This window comes from Girardinichthys multiradiatus, chromosome 3 (assembly GCF_021462225.1).
Source record: "Girardinichthys multiradiatus isolate DD_20200921_A chromosome 3, DD_fGirMul_XY1, whole genome shotgun sequence".
NCBI classification, from domain to species: Eukaryota; Metazoa; Chordata; class Actinopteri; order Cyprinodontiformes; family Goodeidae; genus Girardinichthys; species Girardinichthys multiradiatus.
Window position 1 is genome coordinate 12,425,591 of NC_061796.1, and position 17,533 is coordinate 12,443,123.

At 38.9% G+C, this 17,533-nt stretch overlaps 1 protein-coding gene across 2 annotated transcripts in view; it reads right to left on the reverse strand.

Annotated features, from left to right (window-relative positions):
- LOC124865431 (CUB and sushi domain-containing protein 3-like) overlaps positions 1 to 17,533 on the reverse strand; it is a 359,430-nt gene that overhangs the window by 37,082 nt on the left and 304,815 nt on the right. For both annotated transcript variants that reach the window (XM_047360499.1, XM_047360500.1), the window contains exons 59-60: positions 7,498 to 7,680; positions 435 to 608 (exon numbers count right to left, since the gene is read on the reverse strand). In XM_047360499.1, coding sequence (XP_047216455.1) covers positions 435 to 608; positions 7,498 to 7,680 — 357 coding nt within the window. The remainder of the gene's footprint in view (positions 1 to 434; positions 609 to 7,497; positions 7,681 to 17,533) is intronic.

Sequence of the window (17,533 nt, forward strand, 5' to 3'; positions counted from 1 at the left end):
GCAAGAGCTGTGTATTGCTGTCAAGGGACATTTAAATGTTACATTTTATTTCAAAAAATCCCAAAAGAAAAATGAAGAAAATAACGACTTTTGCTGACTGAAATACTTTAGTCCTAAATTCACTGTTTCATGGGAAAAGGAAAGGTTGGGAATTTTGGTCAAATATGGTACAAAAGGTGAAACACAGTCCTTTACTTTTATTATTTAAACAGCTAATATGATTTTATAAACAGACAAAGGAACTGCTGGTTCCATATAAATGATAAAGTTCAAAATGGGGTTTTTAAGACTGAGTTCAGCTAAATGGAGAAAATCCCATTTTGCGACAGAACTCCCACCCAGAAACACTCAATCTAAAAACAAAGAGATGCCCCTGCAGACTTCTGTAATTACTCTCATAATATATATAATTTAAGTTCGAAAGAGTGACTTACGCAAACACTGAGGCAGGTCTCCGCTCCACTTGCCATTTCCTGTGCAGGTAAGAACAGCAGGGAAAGAGAGTTCATACCCAGGTAGGCAGCCGTAGCTCACACCGGAGCCCCACTCCAGGACTGAGCCCTCCAGAAGCCCATTGGGGATGGAGGGTGGCGTGGGACAGGTCACCACTGTGGAGAGCACACTGTTACAGGCTTATCAAAGAAGGATTAATAGAAATGTAGCAATTAATTATGTAATAGTAGGCAATAACATAATCCTTGGGAATAACATATAGTTATAGTTTTGGCTATTTTAAATATTAGAAAACCAATTGGCTTTTCCAACCATAATTAAGGAGATGGTTATGCACAGCATGTATTATTAAATGAATGAAAATGATGGCTATGCTATCAACTATACCTATCCTCCACCACCATCGGAGCCAGCTCACCACCAGGTAGTGGTCAGTGGAAAGCTCTGCTCCCCTCTTCACCTGAGTGTCCAAGACATGTGGCCGCAGATCAGATGACACAACAACAAAGTCAATCATTGAACTGCAGCCTATGGTGTCCTGGGGCCAAGAGCACATATGGAGACCCTCATGCTTGAACATGGTGTTAGTTATGGACAATCCATGACGAGCACAGAAGTCCAATAACAAAATACCACTCGGGTTCAGAACAGGAGGGTCATTCCCTTCAACCACACCCCTCCAGGTCTCACTGTCATTGCCAACGTGAACGTTGAAGTCCCCCAGCAGAACAGGGGAGTCCTCTGGAGGGCTGCTCTCCAACACTCCCTTCAAGGACTCCAAAAAGGGTGGGTAGTCTGAACTGCTATTTGGTACATAAGCACAAACAACAGTCAGAACCTGTCCCCCCATCCGTAGGCAGAGGAAGGCTACCCTCTCGTCCACCAGGGTGAACCCCAACATACAGGTGCCGAGATTGGGGGCAACAAGTATGCCCACCCCAGCTTGGCAACTCAGGGGCAACTCCAGAGTGGAAGAGCCAGAGCCATGCGTCAAGGTGAGCCTGACTATTTCTAGCCAGAACCTCTCTATCTCGCACACCAACTCAGGCTCCTTCCCCACCAGAGAGGTGACACCGCCAAGGTTTCAGCCTTCGGCCGCCACCTATAACACATCGCACCCGACCCCTTTGGCTCCTCCTACGGTGGTGAGCCCATCGGAAGGGGCTCCATGGATGAAAGCCCGCCCACCAGGCGCTCGCCAACGTGTCCCACCTCCAGGCCTGGCTCCAGAGTGGGGCCCTGGTGACCCACATCTGGGCGAGGGAACACTGTTTCCATTTGTGACAATCATCATAAGGGGTCTGTGGGCGCTTTGTCTGATCCCTCACCTAGGACCTGTTTGCTTTGGATGACCCCACCAGGGGCATAAAGCCCCTGACAACATAGCCCCTAAGATCACTGAGACACTCAGACAAACAAAAACCATGTTTCCTAATCGTTAATCAGACTCAGTGCAATAAAGCAATAAAGCAAATTTCAAATGTATCAAAAAGCAAATGCAGGGACACACACTTACCATTTTACACAGTGATTATAGTCAGACCAAACCGAAACTTGTGTTTTGACTGTGAGGAATTTTCTGCCATTTCTGTTTAGAGTTAACTGAATATTTGTGAGAAATCAGGGGACATTTTCTGGCTGTGTAAGCCATAAACTTTCTGCTCAATGAATGTAATAAATAAATGCATAATAACGCTCTGAATTTGTTCTCAAACACTAGCAGATGAGCCCATGGGGATGAATTATGTAACTCCCTCCTATAGCAACCCTCATTTCCTCAAGTCATTCTGTCTTTGCACAGTTGTTTAGAGTGAAAGGTTTCAACAAACATTAATAAAGTTAATATGGGCTCTCCCCAGCAGCATTAGTAAGTATTATTTAGAGGAGAAAATCGTATCTACAGCAGCTCAGAGTACAGACCAAGTTTACATCCACTTTCTATAGAGAGGATCTGTGAACTCGTCCACAGGAAATCAGTGCATGACAATTCCATTACATTGGTTAAAATGACTACAGGCTTTCCATGCTATACCTCTGATGGTGATTATTAGTTTATTATTAAAACTTCGAAGTTTATGTAGAGTGAAAACAAACTGGGACCCAAATATGACCAAACTATTTACTGATATTTTATTTTATTTAGAATGATCAGTGTATGAGAGTGTGTAGCTCCAGTTCTGAATTATAATGATTTCTATTGGGATTGTAGGTTGTAGACCAACACAAAGTAGTGCATAATTTAGATTGGGAAGGAAAAACGATACATGGTTTTTGATTTTTTATATTTAAAAACTGAAAAGTCCAGCATACATTTACATACAAAAAGTTATTAAAGGTCTTTCGCTGCAAGGTACAGAAATACATCTTGTAGGGCATGTCTTTACCAGCTTTGTGCATCTAGAGACTAAAACTGTTGGAGATTCTTTTTTGCAAAATACTTCAAACTTAGTCAGATTGGATAGAGAAAATCTATGAAAAGCAATTTTCAAGTCTGCCCAAAGGTTTACAATTGGATTTCGGTTTAGAGTTTAACTGGACTTGGGCATTCAAATACATGAATGTGCTGTTATCTGGTAGCTCTGGCTGTGTGTTTAGTGTTGTCTGCTTGAAAGTGAACCTTGCTCTCAATCCTATGAACATTTCTGGTCACCTTTTTTGTCCCTCCTTAAGAAATGTACTGTATCACACTGGGGATTGTATTATCAGGATGATGTAGAGTGATAGTTTTAGCCAATAACTTTCATTTTGATCTCATCTGACCACAGCACCATTTTCTACATGCTTGCAGTGTCCCCTACATGGCTTGTAGCGAACTGAACCCAGTATGGCCTGCTTAAGGCCATTCCCGCATAAAGGCCAGATTTGTGGAGTGCATGACTAGTCGTGTGCTGTCCTGTCGATCGATTCTCCTACCTAAGTTGTGGATCCCTGCAGCTGCTCCAGAGTTACCTTGGCCTCTAATTAAACCTTTGTTTGCCTAGCCTGTCAGTTTAGGTGGATAGCCACGTCTTCGTAGCTTGCCATTGCGTCATACTATTTACATTTAAGGGCGATGGATTGAACAGTGCTCTATGAAATACTCTAAAATCAGCATGTTGTTTTACAATCTAACCCTGCTTTAAACACCTACACATCCTTTCTCCCTGACCTGTCTACTGTGTTTCTTGGTCTTCATAATGCTGTTTGTTTACTAATGTTTTCTAACAAACCTCTGAGGCCTTCACAGAACAGCTGTTTTTTTTTCATTTTTAATTCAGTGTTTGGCACCTTGGGTCAGTCTATTACTTAAAATCCCAATAAAATACATTGATGTTTATTGTTGTAAACTGAAAAACTGTGAAAAAGTTCAAGGGTATGAATACTGTTATAAAGAGACATTAAGGCCGGCACAACTTTCTTGCCACATTTTTGCTTACTTGTTTGTTTTTCTGAACAATGAGTAACAATGAATATGGAACAGACCACAGTGGGATGTTCACTCATTCTCTCTAAAGGGAAAGCATCTTTTGTTCTTGGTTGGCTGTGGTTCCAGAGCAATTTCCATATGGACATTTAGACAGCATATATGCGTCACAGGTATGTTTAGAAAGACATTTAGGCCACGACGTCATTAACTGTGATGACATTTATAAGTCCTGGGACTCTGAAAGTTGGTTACTGTACATTAGACTATCTGTATACATAATCCTACACTACATTTACAAGAGACATTCAAGCAGTGGAGAAGTGACACAAAGAAAAATGTTTGAGCAATCATGCAAGTAGGTGAATTACACTGATTATAGAGTAGGGCTCTCTAACCTCATAAGCACAGCTTTAGAAATTATGTGAAAACGTGAGAAAAAAATTAAACCTTTAGGTCTGGGTGGTAAACAGAGCTGATTGAGAAGCAGAGACTGGCCCCATTTTCCTGAGTAATTTAAGCAGCATTAGAGCATTAGTCCCTCCTAGCTGAACATGCCAAACCTGGGATTCACACTGAATCCTGTGCCGGATGACACTTTGAATGCGTCATCTGTGTGTATGCACATTACACAAAAACTCAGCAGCTAGAACTGACATTCACACATTATGTGCAAAATTATGCACAGTGTAAAACCTCTTTGTCTCCTTGAATCTCTATTTGTCTCTTTATGTCTTTCCTTCTTCTACTCCCCACCCCCCACCTCCCTTGCATTTCTGCTAATATTCCTTTGGCACATCTTCCCAATCTGTCACAAGATGACAGATGCTCAGCTTGCTGTCAGTTTTAAGCAGTTCAAACTGATTGAATGATGCACCTTTAACTTAAAGCCAATAATGCAAAGTAAAAAGGCAAACAATCCTCCTAGAATAACAAGCATTTTCATAAAAATTGAAATACACTACCGGTCAAAAGTTTTAGAACGCCTATCTCATTTAATGGTTTTCTTTGTGTTTATGTCTATTCATCTTGTACCTAGATTCTCACTGAAGGCATCAAAACAGTAAATGAACACATATGGAATTATGTAGCAAACAAAAAAAAGTAAAATAAATAAATATGATTTATATTTTTGATTCCTTAAAGTAGCCGCCCCTTTGCTGTGATGACTGAAGTATTAACCTCTGGACGTCTCTCAATGAACCTCTGGGAAGTTCTTTCCAGACTCTTTGGAAAACCATTTCAGGTGACCACCTCATCAAGCTCATGGAGAGAATATCAAGAGAGCAAAGCAGTCATTAAAGCAAACAGTGGCTATTTGGAAGAATCTAAAACATAAAATGTTCAGAATTATTTCACACGTTTTGTTTACTACATAATTCCATTTGTGTTCATTCATAGTTTTGTTGCCTTTGGTGAGGATCTGCAATTTAAATTGTCATGAAAATAAATAGACCCATTAATTGAGAAATTGTATCTAAAACTTTTGACCTGTAGTGTAGATATTTTCCTTACTCTTTCTAAAACATGCTGTTTTGTAGGCTGTTGAAAACGATGGTACAAAAAATTCTGCAACTAACAGACTGGCTTCTCATTGCTTGTTTTACATGGTTTTAAATTAGAATGAGAATAAAGGGAAAAATGGCTTGTAACATCTGCATTTTGCTTTAATATCTTATTCCATATTGAGAAATAGTTAAATTGATGTAAGGCACCCACTTTGTAATCAAACTTCCCTCTTCTGCTATTTTATTCATTTACCTCATGAGATAAATATATGCTACTGGAGGATTGAGAGTGAGAGAAGAGGCAGGAGGGACCCTATGGTTCACTTGCTAATGTGTGCAAGTCAAAATAAGCCGACAGTACACAGGCCATAGCAACATTGATGGGAGAAAAAAAAAATGGGCATGTGTGAAGAGTCTGTAAATATGTATGCATGAGAGAGAAGCCCATAACTGCAAGAGGTCTTTTGACTGTATGAATGTATCGTGGCGTGCGTGACAGGGTAGCTTAAAGTCCTCAGTTGTCTCTTAAAATAAACCCCAGGTAGGATAGCAGGAGCAGGGCAGAGTGTAAGAGCTCCAGCAGGAGCTGTCAGCTGGAGGTTGGCGATTTAGAAACGTCCATATACATGCTTATAGGTGCACACATAGTGCACCTATAAGCACAGTCTCTCACTCTCCCCATTTAAACAGATGTGGGTAACAGTTGGGCGACTATCAACTCATCAGACGTCTTCAGCATATAATGGAACAAGTTTTGTGAATAATGAAAAACAAAAGTTAAATAATTCAACTCAGTGTCAGTTTGGATGTTGTAAACTCCGGACCAAGGTCACACAAGGAGCTTGAAAACAATGAGAAGCATGTGGCTTAAAACCCAGAGGCTGAGGAAAGGAGAGAAAGGAGCCATATAGGTTCCTGGGTGTACATTATACATAGACAGCTGAAAAAACAACAAGCAACCCAAAGGTAGAGAGAAAAAAAGAGGCCTGCATGTGATTTTCATCAACTCTCAGCCATTCTGTGCATACATATCTCCAACAAGTTGTTAGGTTTGCATGCGTACATGATAGTCTCTCAAACTCTGCTTCCTTTTCTCACATTTAATTTGTCCCTTGCCATTTCTCAAGAGGCAAACATAATAACAGTTTGCCTCTCTGTACAGTCACTGACACAGCAGCCTGCAAACAGTTCCTTAGCAACAATAAGCCACCATTTGCCTTGAAGGCTCTGATATTTCCCATTGTACATCTAAACCGTTTTCTGCCCGAGTTAATCTTTCTTGCAACACCTACTTTATAGTGTCAGCAGCAGAAATGCTAATCTATACCTCCACTCCAGGATCATAAATCATAGACTGATGTAGTGCTGATGGGCGTACAACTACTAAGCCAGCTTCCTCGACTTTCTACCACTGATAGACAACTGGAACATTTTCCTTTGGACAGATGAGACCGAAGTTGAGATTCCTGACATTGTTGAGATTCCATTATGTACAGAACCAATTGTGAATAAACCAAAGTAACATACCAGCACAAACTTCAATGAACAGAAGCAACTCTTCCAAAACAAGAATGATAAATTCAAACAGAAAATGACTGCTTTAGGTTATTGCTGGCAAAAGTGGTTTTACAAGCTCATAATTCATGATGTGCAGTTAGTTCTTCACATGCTGCATTTTAACTTTGACCTTTTATAGGTTTGATTCAAATAAATAATGGAGGAATCTGTTTTGTGTTTTTTCAACACCTTTAAATACACATGTAAATAATTTTAGAACCTGGTTAAGACAATTTTTATATGTTTTGCTATGTAGACCCCTAGAACTATAAAAAGGTCACATCTTTATGCAGGTATCCAGTCATAAATAGAACGTATTACTTGTGTACTGATGACTTTGTGAACTTGCAGACATCTGATGTAATGTATCAGAGGCACTTGCATTAAATGAACACTCTGCCACTATCTGACACACAGGAGGTCCATTGTCACCTTTCTTGCTAATCTTATCAAGTCTAAAGAAGTAATTTATTGTGACACTGTGCTAGTGTGCCAAGGTTGTTGTAACAGACCCTGATGGTTATCAAGATTGACTGTAATGCAAAACAAGTGGTGTACAGAATAAAATGGGCTTACCCTGGCATGCTGGCATTGTTCCACTCCAGGTCCCATTGTTGGTGCAGGTCCTAGAGATGGCATTTTCACCTCCCACCATCACAAATCCTGGCTGGCACGTGAATGTCACATTCTGGCCCACCGTGACATCGTCACCAAATCTTAGTCCATTTGCTGGGATGCCAGGGTCACTGCAGGTGATCACTGCCATTGGTAGACAAAAATAAAGAGGGTGCATTAGAAAACAAACTGAATAATGTGTAGTGAATAAAAATGCATTGAGCGGAAAAATGAAAAATAATCTAATTAATTAAATACATTTGTTTTTGTATAATCAAATCTTAGGCCAACAGTTCATTGAAAAAGCATTCATACTCAACACTTTATCAGGTTATAACCAGAAGCTTCAGTGTATTTGATTGAGACATTATTTGATAGATTAACACACAGTAGGGCATAACTATGAAGTGGAAGGTCAAGTATAAAGTTGTTGAGAAGATTAAAGCAGGGTTAGCAAATAACACAAAATCACAAGTTTCAGACATCTCACAGGGCACTGTTCAATCCATCATTCAAAACTGGAAAAAACTCTACATACCAATCAACCTATTAAGATTTGGCTGCCCATCTAAACTGACAGAGTGGGCAAGAAAATGATTAAAAAGAAAAGCAGCCAAGAGCTCCATGGTAACTCTGGAGGATCTGCAAAACTCCACAGCTTAGGTTGGATAATCTGTTGACAACAAAAATCCTTTTAGATGCTGCAAAAGGCTTTACACTGGGCCAGATGTTCACTTTCCAGCATTAAAACGATTTTAAACATTGAAAGTATTTACTCAGGGGTACTAAATACAGTGTTTTGTGCAAATGTTTCATAGCTTAGACAGCTTTTGATTGAAAATTATTTTCATTCAACTTAGAAGTTTGCCAAATAAAATAATCTAAGTAGTATAAATTAAGGAGTAGACATTTAAAAGAAATATCATTTTAATTACATTCAATTGGAAATGGCATATTAAAAACTAACAGTAATCAAACCATTCTTATAATAGCTGATCACCTTTTTACTCGTTTCCACTGATATTCTGAGAATTTATCTTTAGTCATGAGCTCCAGGTCTTTAAGGTTGAAAAGCCTCCTTGTCATCACACTAACCTTTAGTTCCCTCCAATTTTTCTCAGTCAGATTCAACTCAGGACTCTTACTGAGAGCCAACCTTAATCTGCCAGGAGTATGAATATTGGGGTTAACTGTACTCACACCACACTTTCTTAATTTTTATTTATAAAAAATGTTGCAAATGCATTGTATAAATGCTGAAGAAACCTTCCTGTAGTTTTTCCATTTTTTTATTATCAAGGATGCAAGTCTATTGTTCTCTATTATTTCATTGAGACAAAGACAGGTTCTATAGGCATTGGGGTTAGATCAAATTTCTAATGATAGGCTAAATATTCATCTGTGTGATTGAGATGTGTTATGTAGCTGTAAACCAAATATTGAAATAGCACCTATACTTATTCTGTTGCAACAGTATATATTGTTACAGTGAAGAATGGCTGAACACCAAAATCTGTACAGCAAAGTTTATCAATGAATAGGTGGTAATTATGCTGTGATGATTAATAAGTGCTAATTGCTCCCCTGCTGTCTGTCACTTCTGCTGTGAAAAGTGATTTAGAGCAGCTGTGAGCCACTTTAACAGATTCGTCTCTGCTTCAACATGCTGTATGCAGTGCTGCGCTGGGTGTCGCCTTTTATGTGCTTTTGACAGGTCATTATTTAGCTGCTGGAAAAGACTGAGTAGCAATTTGTTGACCTATGGGAGATGTTGCGCCGCAACTATTCTGTGTTTTTCACAACACAAAAAGTATTTTAGTTTTTATCAATGTGGTGTATTTAAGGACATAGGAGAGGCTAGGTAACATATGTATGCTGTGTTAATAGAGCGTTTTTATTATAATTTCTAACATTCAAATTAACCTTTGTCAAGCTCATTCAAATCAAATCATTATAGCAAAGTGAAGGAAAAATAAATATACAGAGGATGCAAACATGTAAAATCATGATAAAAATTCTTGTGTTAATCAAAGTACTGTATAATTAACACTTCCAAGAAAAACTTAAATGTTTGTCTTTAATAATAATTCTACCTTCATGAACAGTAAAAATAAACATCCTTATGTTTCCCGCATGCTGTGAACGGGATCAGTGCAGGACGCTGAGTACATTTTAAAAAGCTTCCCTGAATAAAGAAACCTAAAATTAAAAAGTACAGAGACGTAACAACATAAAAGAGAGGATTTAAATAATACAGCTTTTTGTTATCTTAAATCCTCTGTCAGTGCACTGAAATAATGTAGCTGGACTACCAAATCAAAAGCTGCAACATCGATAGACTAAGTCACAGTGTGGCGTTTGTGCTTTGGAAGTTATTACTCCGAATGTAAAACATGTAATTAAAGAAGTTCTCAGTGCAACTATGTGTTGGATCAAAAGCGCGGAAATCAGTCAGAGAACCAGCAGAGGCTTTAATTTCTAAATTATTCATTATATTTGGATGTAATGATTACAAAATTATAGCTAAGATTGAGACCTTACACATACATTCAATACATAAAATTGACACGTGGAAAATAGTAAATATTTTTTACAAAGATTTCTAAACAGTGTTACCACCAGATTTAGACTCTTTGAGTTTGTTCTGCTATGTTTTGAAAACAAAAAGTTCACAAAAACTTAACAGAAGGGTCACATTAAGTCACAATTCTAAGTGGAGACAACCAACCCCAAATTCAAAATCCAGTTAGACTGCCTTGTATTTAAAACTTAGTGATCACCACAGTAGGAAACTGTTGATTTGCTGTTCTGACAACTTGTATCCCTTTAAAGCTTTAGTTAATATTAAGCATGGTCTCATAATTGGTATCAAGGTATGCAAAGGTTCAAAAGGTTAAAATATCTGGCTAGCATTTTCCATCATACTGTTCCTACAGTTTAAAGGTGTATATTGAGAGAAAAAAGAGCTGGGGTGATCTGCAATTTTCTCTGGCTATATGAAAAATAAAGTAATAGTGCTGCCCCTCCCCCACCTGCAGCTGAACCACTTATAACTCATGTTAAGGTAATGTTCGACAACTACAGTTAGCGAGCTACAAGCAGCATGTCTGTTTAGAATCAAAATGCAGTCTTTACTGGAGCAGATAGCCATACTAACCAGCTTTTATTAGTTTCTTAGACTAGTTAAAAGAGAGCAAAGAGAGAGAAGTACACAAGTATATTAACTAGGGCTGTCAAAGTTGACGCGATCGTCGTCACGCACGCTTCGTAATCTTTAGCCCACCCCGCTTATCAGGAAGTGAGGCAGAAATAATGTTGTGCTTGCAAAGCAGTAATGGATAAAGAAACGGGTCTTTTAAATGGAAAGTTTAGCTATAAAGTTTTGCTAGATGGTTCCCTGGACAAGACCAAAGCCAATTGTATTTACTGTTGATGTGAACAAAGTGAATAGTAGATCGAGTCTAGCATACCACCTGCTGGCCAAGCATATAGCTGATGTTGACAGTTCTCCTCACCAGCGACAAACCAATTTGGATAGCTTTCGAGAGACTGCTTGATAATGCAACATGCAACAAACCTTTAACATCCATACCTAAATAGGTGACTACAGCCTGCTGGCCAATTAACATTGTGGAGGCTAAGGGTCTACTTCAAATAAGACGCATAGCATCCGACGACTTCACGTATAAATTACCATCAAGAGCCACCACTGTAGCGAAGATACATAGCTTGTATGAAGAGGAAAAAGCCAAAGTGGAAGAGGCTTTGGGAGGGACCAACACTGTGGCACTAACCAGGGACAATTGGACATCTGTAAGTAATCACAGTTAACTTGGGGTAACCGCCCATTATTTTGGACCAGAGTGGAAACTTTGGTCATATGCTCTGACTGTTATGAAGGTAGAGGAGAGACACATTGCAGACATGTGCACTGAGCACTTAATGCTAGTGGCCAGAGAGTGGGACATGGAACATAAAGTGAGCACACTGACCACTAATAGAGCATGCAACATGATTGCTGCTGCCAGGCAGCTTCCCTTTGAACATATGCCTTGTGTCGCGCATAGCCTCCAGCGAGCCATCACCGTTTTTCAACAGAGCAGTCCATTCAAGTCCATTCAATAGCGCATTACCCAAATGTAGAAAGCTTTTAGGTCATTTCAAACACAGTCTGCCAAACGTGGAGCTGGAAAGTAGTAAATTGAACATTTCCAAAAGAAAGATACACACATGACATGTCAACCAGATGGAATAGTACACTAGAGATGATCAAGCATGTTCTGCGAAATCAGGAACCACTGAGAGATGCACTGTTTCAACATGCAACCATTGTCACAATGCCAACGCATGCAGAGCTGGAAGTTGGAAACTGTGTTGGAGCACTGCAGGTAATTCACTGCCATTTATTTCACGTTTGTTTCTTATTGAAAATGAGTCATTGTCAGAAGTATGTGTGTGGGTGGATGTGTGAGCATGAGTGAATAAGGTCCTAGTGTGTAAAGGTTAGATGTCTGTATGTGTGTCTATCTGTGAATGGAAGTAACAAGTCACTGATTCACTTTTCTCTAATTGTAGGTACATTACTGAACTCCTGGGAGGAGAGAAGTTTGTCTCCTGATCAGTGACACTGCCAGCATTGTGTCGTCTGTTGCAGGTCATGCAACAAGTGACACAATGAAGATGACCCAGCATACATGGTAAAATTTATGGAGATCTTCAAAACAGAAATGGGGAAACGCAAAGTAAAAATGAATATTATTTGGCTAGGGATTGCCACAACACTTGATCCATGGTTTAAGGACCTCAAGTGTCTCAAGACCAAAGAGGGTTGAGGTGTGGCGCTTCGTCATTGGTTTGAAAAAGGAGGGACAGAGGCCTGTACAGCATGAACCAGCAACGTCTGAGCTGTCCATGAAAAGACAAGTTCTCATGTTTGCCCCAGAGTCTCCATCTGATGAAGAGGAGGACTCCATGGAGAAATGTGTGGAGTGATACAGGGCAGGGTCAGCTATAGAAATGGAGGACGTTCCCCAACAATGGTGGCCCTAACACAAAGGAGCACACAGTGAGATGGGCAACCTTGCCTGCAAGTTCTTGGCAACCGCTGCCACATCTGTACCATGAGTGATTATTTTTAATATTTGGGCATGTTGTTCATTATTAGCGAGCAGCTATGTCATCACAAAATGTCAACAGACTTGTCTGTCTGAACAACTGGTTCAGTGCAAAAAAACAAAAGTAATGTGTACAACCTATAAACTGAAGGTTGTAGTTCCTATCTGTCCCTCCTTTGTGGTTTTATGTTCATGTAAGGAAATGGAGAATACGTTTAGGTTGCTCAGCATTTGTTGAACACAATTGGAGAGCAAACCCAAAGGCTATATTTTACAATTAAAGTAAAAGCTATTCTAAATAGCACTTTTTTTAGGCTGCACTTAGTTCTGTCTTAACTTTTCACTTGTAGTTGTCTTTTTTTCTATGTGTAATTTTAAATTTTCTATTTTAATCCACATTAACTCTTGAGGCACCTTGGGGTACTAAACGGATACTTTCTGTTTATATGGTGTTTTTGATTCTCAATATCTCATTCAGCTTAAAGGTCAGTTCTTTGAAATTTGGCCTGGATTTGCTTTTTATATTTATTTAAAAAAATTATTTATCCTTTTGATTGCAAGGTATGTAGAACAAGAGCTAGGCACTTTGCATAAACCCTTTACCCTCGGTACCGATTAGGTCCCATTGACTCCCATTATTACCACATATTTTTGATGCACTGTAATCCTGGCATTTTATAATACATTTTCCATAAGTACCAAAAATAATCTAAGGCTCTACCTTCAAACTACAGGGAAAACTGCCTTTAGGTGTGATGATCCGCCTTAAATTACCACAGGCACTATTGCTTCTTCACATACTATAGTTTCAATGGGGGAAATAGTTCTTTTACCTTTCAAAATGCATTACATAGAAAATATTTAACAGGACAAAAATACTCTTGGTGTGTTGGGAATGATATAAAGGAGTGGTATGAACGTAGCTGAGACAATATATTTTTGTTTATGTGTGTATATGTGTGTGTAATTTGAAGGCTCAAAAGCCAAGATTGTTTTGTTTACGTAATCTCTATCAAGACAGAGACTCCTCTCTGCTATTGGGTGTGCGGCAAGCATGCTTACGCAGGTGCATCTGACAATAAACGTCCAATTTGACTCTGTCCATTTAACTTTATCAAGAGAGAGTACCCTCTCTTCAATTTGGATGTGTAGCAAGCATGTTTATGCACGTGAATCTTCTCTGCGAATAGTTTGCAGCCTGCAGTTTGAAGACATTTCTCCAGGAGACCGCCATGAGGAGAACATTAACTCCAGAGGAGGCGGCTGCAGCAGTCTAGCAGTCTGAGGAGAGTAAGAAGAGGGTTTCTGAGGAGCATATTATCAGCAGTGAGAATTCATCTGAGAGGCAGGAGGGAACGCCAAAGAAATGGGTGCCTGGCATAGGGGGACCCTGCAGCTCAGTGGAGAATAATGTGGAGGAAGGAGAAGAGGAGGCAATGAAGACTGAGAGATCGCCATGAAGATAAGAAAATTGAGAATTCCTTTGGTCTTCCACACATGAAGAGGTACTGCCATATTCTCCTCCTCCTATGTTGACTCCAGGACCAACTCACTTCTCACTTGCCAGAATCAGCAGCCCTGAGACTGCATTTGGCCTTTTTTTCCCATGATGCCATCTTGCAGCTAATTCCGCACTTCACAAACCCACAGGTTTGTGAATGAACCACTGCCAGGACCTTCCAGAAAGTGTAGACCCACTGTCTGTCACTGTCTTTTGGAAGGTCTTGTGTAAAACCAGTGTGCCAAGTGTGGACCACATGCATGCAAAACACACCTTACTCTAATCTACGATTTATGCTTTAGGGCGTGAATGCATGGCACAAATTCTAAATATATTCTGTGCTGTGAACTTCAAAATTTTTTTTATTTCAATTTTTATTACAATTTTAGAGGGTTTGCTGTTTTGGCACCTAAACATAAAAAGTGCAATTTATGAAAATAAACTATCATTGCTCCAAAAATAAAAATGCATCAAAATCTAAATTATCTTTTTTTTTTTTTACCTAGTCAAGGTTGTAACACCCACACCAAAAATATTCTACTTTAGTGTTTTTATTTTGGAAAATATTGCATATTTTGTGTTTTTCCCCTCAAAAAATCTGGATTTTATATAAAAGATTTAAGAAATATGAACTTTAAATTTATGAATAAGTCTGATGCATTGAAAATGAAAAAAATAAGTTAAATATGAAAGTTTTATTACACTTTTATAATAGGTACCATTTTGAGACCTAGGGGTAAAAAGTAGTTTTTGCATTAAACTCTCATTGCTCAAAAAATAATACATCAAAATTAATATTGTTATCATTTCATGGTGTATTCAACTTTAATATTTATTTTTAGTATTTTCCCCTAAAAAAAATAAAACAAAATCTGGCATTAAGACAGTCCATGCACAATAGCAGCTGACTCTGATTTAAAACAGAACAGAACATATTTATTAATTCACCTGAGACTCACTCTAATAATTGTATTTAATGTTTTAAAATCCAAATAATGGTAAAAATTATAGGTAATATTGATACACCCACCATATTAATAACACTACAATATTTTTTGCAGCAGGATACATATTACTTGATTAATGGGATTATATCATTTAGTGCATTTTTGTTTTACATTTTTGTGTAAATCTTATGAAATCATATCTTGAGTAAAGGTTATTATATAGTTAAAATGAATTTTTGTATGCTTAGTCAATATGCTCCTACAGTGTTTGAAAGTTAAAGATGCAGAGAAATACACTGTGATTACTTTGTATTGCCCATAGTAGTTCATCTAATATCTGAATACATAAAATAACACATCCCGCTGGTTTCCTAATTTGGAACTGGAACACCGTTAAGCTGGGTTTGATATTTGATGTTGTTCCAAATTTCCCATTTAAGACTTCAGAGGTAAATGGAGCACAGCAAAAGTACTTGGTCCTGGCTTACTGGTCTCTGCCTGAGTTAATAAAGGGGGTTCTTGGAATTTTCTCTTCTCTGCCTATCTTGTCAGACGTTTCTGATGCAGAAATGACAAGTATGCTTGAACACCTCACCTTATGGCTACTGGTGCTTCTTGGTGCTACATCATCACATTTATATCTTTCTAAATTATCCTAAAAAAAATATTTATACCAAAATCTCCTTTGAGTATCCCTAAATGCAGCCTCAGTACAACTAGGGGTACTTGTGCCACAGTTTATGAAGCCATCTAACACTGATGTGTAAAGATAATACATAACCATAGTTTGTGATTTAGCTAAAGCCATCATAAATTCCTATAAAGCACTGAAAACATTCTGCTTTAACTGTGCTGTATAACCTGAGTGAGAGACATCTGTGCTTTTTTTACATAGTAATAGTGCAAAGTTTTTTCATATGTCCTAATTTTAAATCTTCTATTGTTAATCTAATTTTTCTAATGAAAATTGAGGGCCAAGCTGAAATAAAACGGTACTGTTGAATATTCCTTTTCACATGTTTGCTCTTGGCTCCTTCTCTTGGCTCAGCTTTCTCAAAACAAACAGATGGCTGAGTGTTGGACGACTATGTAGTCATGCCTTAACCCAGCGCCATCACTGATTAAATTATGGTCGTCAGTCTTTGACTTCACTATTTTACTTGTTAAATCACATAGCCTCTGATTTGTAAATACCAGACATACTATTTTTTTCTGTGCATGTCTGTCTCTGCCAAACCCTGTTCCCTTAAACTGGTTTGTTTACTTTCAAATGCTGACAAGGAGTTCAACACTTATGTTGTTTGTCATTGGATCCGCTTGAACAAATTTAATTATTTTCTGAATGCAGACAAAAGATGATGTTGAATATAGTCTTGGATGAATGGCACTTATTGCCTGGATCGGCCATAAATAAATGTAATTCTACATGGATATATTTTTCCACACTAACAAGTAGGAAATTACATATCAATAAGTTGCAGAAAATCAGAAACACTGATGTTTGCGTGACATGTACTGTTGTTGGTACCCAGCCATGGATTTCAACATTAAACTCCGGTACAAACTCTTCTGGAACTTTTCAAAATAAAGTGCATTAACCTTCTTCCGGCACAGCCAGGAAACGGGATAACTGCGGACTTCCTGTGACGCCACTGGCCAAATAAAAGCACAGCTGTTGCTACATCCGCCTTCTTCCACACGGCCTTCAAAAGGGACCGGGTAGGGGAGACAAGCGCACTGATATCTCTTTGCTGGCAAAAAGACATAAACTCTTCAACTGGATCCAAGAGTGTCATAAGATCACGCGATCATATGCACAAGTTAAGTATGAGTGAATAACTGTTTGTGTACCCAGTATTCATTCATAAAAATGGGAATTAAGGTACACGCCTGTCTTGACTTTCTCTCTCTGAGGCCTGCAGACGCAAACTGTCCCAGAGAAGACCCCTACAGAGAAGCGGTCTCTATGAAGCCGAGCGGAGTGGTCTCCCAGTCTGGAAGGAAGACAGCAGAGACCGCATCACCATGGTAACGGTAACGTGTAGTGTGGTTAGCGGACAGAACGGGCCGTCTTTCATCCACAGCCATGGAGGTTAGCTAGAAGCTAACCGTTTGTTCACAGACCGGCCGACAGAACAGTCGCCACTCCTACAGCTAAGGAGGTTAGCTGGAAGCTCTCTTCAAACTTCCTCGTCGCTTGGACAACGTTCCTCACCACAGTTCAGGAGGTTAAGTGTTTGGGCAGAAAAACATAGAAGGGATTTAGGTTGAAATGATCTAAACGTTTTTCATTTTATGAAGTTTGGTTTTGTTTGTGTTGAACTCAGCTATCTTGGTGCTAGCAGAATATCTGCAGCACACGTGCTCAGGTTGTGTTCTTTGTGTGTTTTTAAAGTTAAGACAAACTTTATTAAAGGGTGCTTTTAAACAGAAGA